Genomic DNA, 7,907 nt, shown 5'->3' on the forward strand with positions numbered 1-7,907 from the left:
GCGAACAGGCAGCATAAAACAAGAAATAAATCTTTGCTGTCTCTAGCCACTGGGATTTAAGGGTTATTGCTGCAGCATAACCCGGTCCATCCTTACCACTACAATAAACGTTTAATTCACACAAGCACTACTTGGGACTGCCCTGGTGGTCCAGTGGTTAACGCTCTGAGTTCCCAATGCAGGGAATGCAGGTTCGATTCCTGGTCAAGGAACTAAGATGTTACATGCTGCAAGGCACAGCCAAAAAAAACTACAAGCACTATCCAAGGCCTTCATTGTAGGATGTGGGACAGATCAAGGAATCAAAGGAGGAGCTGCAGGAACCAGAGCCTGAGAAACCAGAATCAAGACTCTGGTGCCAGCTTCCTGCTTTCTATTCCTGCATCTCATCCCTATTTACCTCTGCTTTGCCATAATTACCTTCTTCGGTCTCTACGCATTCTTCTCGTGCCGGCTAGCCACCAGCAGTCCCACCTTCATATCTTTCCAGTTCTGGGTCCCCCAGGCAAGTCTATTCTCTCTCAGCTTCAAATCAAGAAACCCTGGGGAAGGGTCTACAGGTTCCATTTGGGTTACATACCCACCCCTGAACCAATCTCTGTGTCCATGAAAATGTGCAGCTCGGCCTGAGTCCCTGCCCACATCCACAGTGGAGTGGAGTAGAGGGAGGTAGGATGGGGTATGTTACCAAGTGGGAATGGGAAACGTGTTTTGAAGCCCAAAGTGCCATCCATATCCCTAAAGGAAGTGGAAAGGATATGAGTGTACAAGTACATGAGAGAAGCCAAGGGAGAATGTAACTGAGCTGAGACTGTGAGAGACAAAGGAAAACATGGCATACGTGTGATCACCCGAAGAGGACAGAGGCAGACTACAGAGCCGCGGGCTGGACAGCTCCCTATGCTGGTATCAAGGAGGCATCTGTGGTGTAGTGCTGCCACGTAACTGACAAAGCCTGGTGGAGACAGGATATGAGGAGGGGATGTTAAGTCAGATAAAGGATGTTGCTCTCTGTTTACTAATTTAGGGAACAGTGGGATGGATCTTCCATGATGGGGAACAGGCTAAGTTTGGAAGAGCAAATACTGAACTAATCTGTATGCTCCATTACCATCTTCCCTATATGAATCCTTATTGGTCTCCTTCACCAGTGAGCCCAACTCAGGTTTATACCCCATCTCAAGACTGGTCCCAGGCAACCTCCTGTCAATTATAAGAGATGAAACCCACCGGCCATCCTGGTTGAGGTATGCATACCAGGCTTGGGAGCTATAATATCAGGTTACCTGTCCAGATTCTTTCAGACACCCCTCCTGTGTACCAGATACTTGGTTCTTTATATTTACTTTTTCTCTATAAATCAAAGGAAAGGCCCCCAGGGCAACTGAAATGAACCAAAGGGAAAACAATGCACTTCTGTGTGAAGATGGGTGAGATCTGAAAGTTCAGAACAAACCATAAGTATGTAACTGTCCAACTTCCAATCCATCAGGGCCTTCCCAAGGCCCAGAAGTGAGAGGAAAATATTCTCTTGGCCCAAATGCAAACTCTCTTAACACTTGTTGGTTCTTGGAAAAATTTCCACAGACACCAAGAATCCTGGTCACCAGTTGGGCATGTGCATGGCTCTTTGTTGGCAATAAAATTCCAAAGATGCCAGGGACTTCCCTCGTGGTCCACAGGCTAAAACTCTGTGCTCCCAACGTAGGGGACCCAAGTTCAATCCCTGGTTGGGGAACTAGATTCCACTAGGCTGAAGCTAAGACCTGGCACTGCCAAATAAATAAACAAAAATAAATATTTTTTAAAACTTCCAAAGGCTATTGCACAGTCAAGTCTACCCCACCTCCCACCCTCTTGAAATCCCTTGGACAACACACTCACATACACACACACACACAATACAAAATAACAACCTTTCCAGGTGGCTACTTGAGGGCCTGATCCTCTCATTCTACGCAGGGCTCATTTTCCGTGCAGATAATATGTACCCCAAAAAGGACAGCTCGCTTTAAGAGGAAGGGGAGGACTAAGCCATTACTAGCTCGGTGAGACTGTCACTTGTCAGCTACCCTTCAAATTAAGACCCAGCAGGAAGAAGGGCACAAAAGCTACTTCCCAGCAGGCAGGCAGGATTAAAAAACAAAAATCAGGGCAACAGGGTCTAAGCTGATATTTTTCACTTCCTTGCGGATACTTGCCCCTGTTTATAAACAAACATGGTGCATATGGGCCAGCTGGGGGATCTGGGGAAAAGGAAGGGGCCCAGAGGAGCAATGGCTCTTGGAATGTCACCAAGAATAATGCTGGTCAAAAATCTTGTCCCATAGACCGGGAGCTGGAGAAGGGCATGGCAACCCACCCCTGTATTTTTGCCTGGAGAATCCCATGGACAGAGGAGTCTGGTGGACGACAGTCCATGGGGTCGCACAGAGTCAGACATGATTTGGCTACTAAACAACAACAGGCCGGAAGCAGGGCCCTAGCGTGGGTATGAGTTGCCTTCAGGACCCTGCCGGCAGGTCAGATCAGCACTTGGACTAGAACCTGGCATCCTTCCTCTCAACAGTCCAGCTGAAACGTTCACCAGGCTGCTACCCTGTGCCACACCCAGTGCCAGGAGCGAAATCATTAACCCACCTGAATCCTCCATTAACAGGATCACATTTCTGCATTCTACTTTTCAGAGCAGGCCCCAAAGAAAAAAGCTTATATTTAAGAGTGTATGGTTTTTTCTTTTTTCCATTTGTGTTGCAATAGTTGGGGAATATCTCGAGGACAACCCACATTCCTTCCAGACTCCTCTACGTGTCTATTCCCGACCCAGAGCATACAGAGCACACTCCAAATCCCAACCCTAGGACTCAGCTAGATCTTCAGCTATCAATACAAGACTCTGTTTTAAACATCAGACTTTCACTTTCTAAAAACTAACATTTTTTAAAAGATGTGCAACGTGGAAAAGTGGCATTTTTCAGCACGTGTGTGTGTGCTTGGTCGCTTAGTCATGTCCAACTCTTTGTGACCCCATGGACTGTAGCCCACCAGGCTCCTCTGTCCATGGGGTTTCTCCAGGCAAGAATACTGGAGTGGATTGCCACGCCTTTCTCCAGGGGATCTTCCTAACCCAGGAATCGAACCCAGGTCTCCTGCATTACAGGCGGATTCTTTACCATCTGAGCCAATAGGGAAGCCAAAGAATATTGGAGTGGGTAGCCTAACCCTTCTCCGGGGGATCTTCCTGACCCAGGAATTGAACCAGGGTCTTCTGCATTGCAGGTGGATTCTTTATCAGCTGAGCTACCAGCGAAGTCCATTTTTCGGCATAGCTATTGGTTATTTAAAATTATTGGTGAATTAGGACTCTCGTTTTCCCCATGCAATGAGTTGGAGTTCTGGTCTACTAACCCAGTAAATGGCTTCCTTGGTGGCTCAGTGGTAAAGAATCCGTCTGCCAATGCAGGAGACTAGGGTTCAATCCCTGGGTCAGAAAGATCCCCTAGAGTAGAAAATGGCAACCCACTCCACTATTCCTGCCTAGAAAATCCCACGGACAGAGGAGCCTGGCAGGCTCCAGTCCATGGAGTCACAAGAGTCAGACACAATTTAGTGACTAAACCCCAACAACCCAGTTAAGTGGTAGGAAGCTCTGGATCCATTTAGCCAACAGCCTGGGTCTCAGACAAAATTCTGTCCAAGGACTTTCTTAGTGGTCCAGTGGCTAAGACTCTGAGCTCCCAATGCAGGGGGCCCAGGTTCAATCCCTAGTCAGAGAACTAGATCCCACATGCTGAACTAAAGATTCCACGTGCCACAACTGAGACCAGGTAATCAAATATATAAATAAATATCAAAAAAATTCTGTCCAGAGACAAGGAGGCAGTAGCTGCTCCTTGGAATAAAAGCTTCAAGACAATGCATTCCCCCAAGAAGGTACAGAGGACGCTCTTTGTGGCCCCAACTCCCCCCAGTGCACACGAACTTACCCTCCACAGTTTGAAATTCGTTCACACCTAGGCCTTGAGTGGTTTGGAAAGAAAACAAAGTATTTTAAAGAAGGCAAGCAACCCAGGACTAAATGAGCTTCCGTGTTCCACGAAGTTATCAACCAGGTTTTAACAAAGCCAACTTTGTTGTTGTTGCTGTTTAGTTGCTAAGTCATGTCTGGCTCTTTGAGACCCCACAGACTATAGCCCACCAGGCTCCTCTGTCTGTGGGATTTTCCAGGCAAGAATACTGGAGTGGGTTGCCATTTTCTCCTCAGGGGATCTTCCCGACCCAGGAGTGGAACATGCATCTCCTGTACTGCAAGAGGATTCTTTACCACTGAGCCATCAAGGAAGCCCTAAGGGCTACCTTGCTACTGCACTAATATTTCTTCCTTAATTCTTCCTAGCTAAGTGAAGGGACTTAAAAGGAAGACAGCTGGCAAGAGAGAAGGATCTCAAATTGGTTCCTGTTTCAAGAGCTTTGCCCATTGGACACAAGCCTGTGCCAATGCCCACTAACCTCCGTCCCCAGAGAATAACCCTGACCAGCTCCCTGGCTTATCCCAGGGCCTCTGACCTCATTCAACACAACCAACATTTACTGAGGGCACTGCGGTGCCAGGGACTTCACAAAAGAGCCTTGGGAGGGGGCAAGAGGTAGGAGAGGAAGAAAAGTCACCACCACTGCCCTCAAAATGCTCACAGTCCATGGCAACACAGACAGCCACAAACACAGCTGGCTGTCCCCAGACACCATCAGCTTGTCTTGACGCCTCTGGTTGGAAGGAAGATACTCCCTCCCCATTCTCAGAACACAGCAATAGGTCTTCCTTACACATTCTTTGATGTGACAGAGGTTTACCAAATCATGAAAAGATTGCTTACAGGAAAAGGGACTTGTGGACAAAATCATAGGACTTCATACTAGAAGTCTTAAAAGCTTGAATGACATCATTTTAGGTCAAGGGCTGACAGAGGTGGAAAAAGCACTGACCCCAAAATCCAGTACCTGTGTTTTTCTCCAGCTCACCTCCTGCCCTGAGGCAAAGCACACTTCACTAAGAGTTTTACAGATGAGGGAAGGACTGGTTCAGCAGTTTTTATCAGCAGTAAAACCCACATAGTTTCCAAATTACATTTGATCCAGAACCCCAATATATAAAACAAAGAAAAGGGATCAGGGCTGCAAGCCCAGAGCCAACCCACTAATGCTAGGTGGCCACCAGGGCAGCCAGTTTGAAATCTGTAGGAATAACATCTGAAAGCTCCTTCCAGAATTTGTACACCCTCGCTTGGAGGACAGAAGGAGGGGATTCTCGTTGACTGAATGCTTTCAGTGGTCCCTGACAATTTATCAGTCAAGGATCATTGAAATCTCTGCAACAGTAACATGAGTTCAACTAGTGTTTGTGAACTAGTATCTCCTTGGATCTGAGCTGTGAACTGGGATGTTGGCAAGAGGCAGAATTGGGTTTTGAACCAAGGGTTTTCTGGCTCCAAACATGGGATTTCTACTCTTTGCTAAGGGGTGTGTGGAAATGTGGGCTGAATCAATAATCTCCTTGAATGGTAAATACAAGCATACGTGCATATGTATATTTGTACATACCTAGGAAAACACATCTTGACAAATATACCTCTTAAAATTATCATTAGCTGGGCTTCCCAGGTGGCGCTAGCAGTAAAGAACCTGCCTGCCAATTCAGGAGACAAGAGAGGCGGATTTAATGGGTGGGTAGGGAAGATCTCCTGGAGGAGGGCAAGGGAACCCACTCCAGTATTCTTGCTTGGAGAATCCCATGGACAGAGGAGCCTGGTGGGCTACAGTCCTTGGGGCAGAAAAGAGTCAGACACAATTGAAGTGACTTAGCACACACGCACATATGGTAGCCATGTAGATGATTTATAGTCTATATGGTCTATATTTTCTAATTTTCCTATAATGAATAGGTATTTTTATACAAAACAGGTACTGCTTATTAAAATGGTTTTAACAATTCACAAATGACACATGTTGGATTTCTGCAGAATTGGGGGCTGGAGGGATAGGTGGTATCTCTGAACTTTTGGAGTTGACAGTGGGAATAACAACCCCACATTCCAAAAACTCCCCCTTGGAGTAGAGGGCCCTGGGCTAAGGAGCACTTCTCATGGTCATTTAACAGCTGGGGAAGGAGAGGGTGGGATGAATTGAGAGAGCAGAATGGACATATATACATTACTACGGCTCAGACGGTAAAGAATCTGCAATGCAGGAGACCTGGGTTCCATCCCTGGGTTGAGAAGATCCCCTGGAGGAGGGCACGACAACCCACTCCAGCATTCTTGCCTGGAGAATCTATACGGACTGAGAAGCCTGGCGGGCTACAGTGCATAGGGTTGCAAAGAGTTGGACATGACTAAGCGATTAAGCACACATATGTAAAACAGCTAGTGGGAAGCTGCCGTATTACACAGGGAGCTCAGGCCAGTACTCCGTGATGACCTAGAGGTGTGGAAGGGAGGGGGCAGGGAGGCTCCAGAGGGAGAGGATATTTGTGCACTTATGGCTGATTCATCTTGTTGTACAGCAGAAACCAACGTAACACTGCAAAGTAATTATCCTTCAATTAAAAATAAATAAACAAACAAAACATTCTCTGAAATGAAACTGTTCACTTCTGGGAAGTGTGGTTATTTTTGAAAATAACAAGTCCCTAAGACCCCACCCAAACCTATGCCTCTCTTCTCCACTCCTCTCAGGGGCCTCATATATAAGCTGAGGGTGCTAATAAAATTAAAGATGGTCACACGGACCCCTTATGACACATGGACCTCAGAAAGCCTGGCTCCTCAATGTTCCAGCCCCAGCCCAGCAGGACCTATGGAGAGTGAGCCCTCCAGCCTGGCCAACTCAACTCTCTGGCCCCACCCTGAAGTCCCCCCAGAAGCCACTTGAAAATATGACAATCACAGCACTACTTCAGAAAAAAACAAACAAACAAAAAACCACCCAGAAGGCAAGACAGGCCTTGATCGGGCACAAGGTGGGGCCAGCCACCGTGCCAGCCACTTCCCTGGGTTATTCATGCCAGCCCTGCCCGCAGAAATCTTCTAAATATTTAACATGCCACCTCTAGGTACAGCACAAACCCCCAGCAGGCGGCAACAGCTGCAAGGACAGGCCCGCAAGGAATGAACAACTCGGGGGGCTGAAAGGCACATGCACTGGCTTTGGGAGGAAAGCCCAGAATGGTGGCCGGGAGACAATGCTGAGTACTGCTTCCCAAAGCGGCCCCTGACCGGCTTCTTTGAAAATCAGGAAAGAAGGGTAGGAGATGGGAGGTGTTCCTAAACGTGGAGGGTGATGGTGCAGAATCAACCGGAGTCGGGAGCCCCTCTTTCTCAGACAAAGAAAAAAACAGAATCGCACCACCTGGCCCCCCTTCCCAGACCAATTTCACCCCGGTTCCCTGAGCAGGTGGCAAATCTGACTCAGGAGAGGCTGGTCAACGAAGGGGAGGAACTCGAATAGATGGCTCTGTCTATCTCCAAAGGAGGGCAAATCCACGAGAGAAGGAAATCTTCAAAGGTCTAGTCAGCTCTGGGGCTTGTCAGAACAGAAAACGCCCCCCACGCCCACCCGCGATGACTTCACGCAGGCCTCACCCCGGATGACTCTGCGCTCTCCTGCAAGGCCGAGGAGGTGTCATCGCCACCGTCAGGGTGGCCGTCTGTCACTTGGAAATTTCCCGGAGATACCTGTCTATCTCTCTCCTTCAAACCCCCCGCCAAAGGACTCAGACAAGGGGACGCGAGATTCAGAGGTGTCCTTCTCCGTCCCACTTCCCTTGGCCGCTGTCAATTTGAGAACCCTAAAAAGGAGTCTTTTTCAACCCCCTGGGGAGCCCCGCCTCTGCCTCTCTGCCCTTCTCCACG

The 7,907-nt window shown here is 48.0% G+C and overlaps 1 protein-coding gene across 7 annotated transcripts in view; it reads right to left on the reverse strand.

Moving 5' to 3' along the window:
• REEP1 (receptor accessory protein 1) overlaps positions 1–7,907 on the reverse strand; it is a 137,870-nt gene that overhangs the window by 129,408 nt on the left and 555 nt on the right. For all 7 annotated transcript variants that reach the window (XM_010862221.1, XM_010862218.1, XM_010862217.1 and 4 more), the window contains exon 2: positions 7,400–7,404. In XM_010862221.1, the coding sequence (XP_010860523.1) occupies positions 7,400–7,404 (5 nt within the window). The remainder of the gene's footprint in view (positions 1–7,399; positions 7,405–7,907) is intronic.

The sequence above is a fragment of the Bison bison genome, unplaced genomic scaffold, assembly GCF_000754665.1.
Source record: "Bison bison bison isolate TAMUID 2011002044 unplaced genomic scaffold, Bison_UMD1.0 scf7180017864480, whole genome shotgun sequence".
Classification (NCBI taxonomy): Eukaryota; Metazoa; Chordata; class Mammalia; order Artiodactyla; family Bovidae; genus Bison; species Bison bison.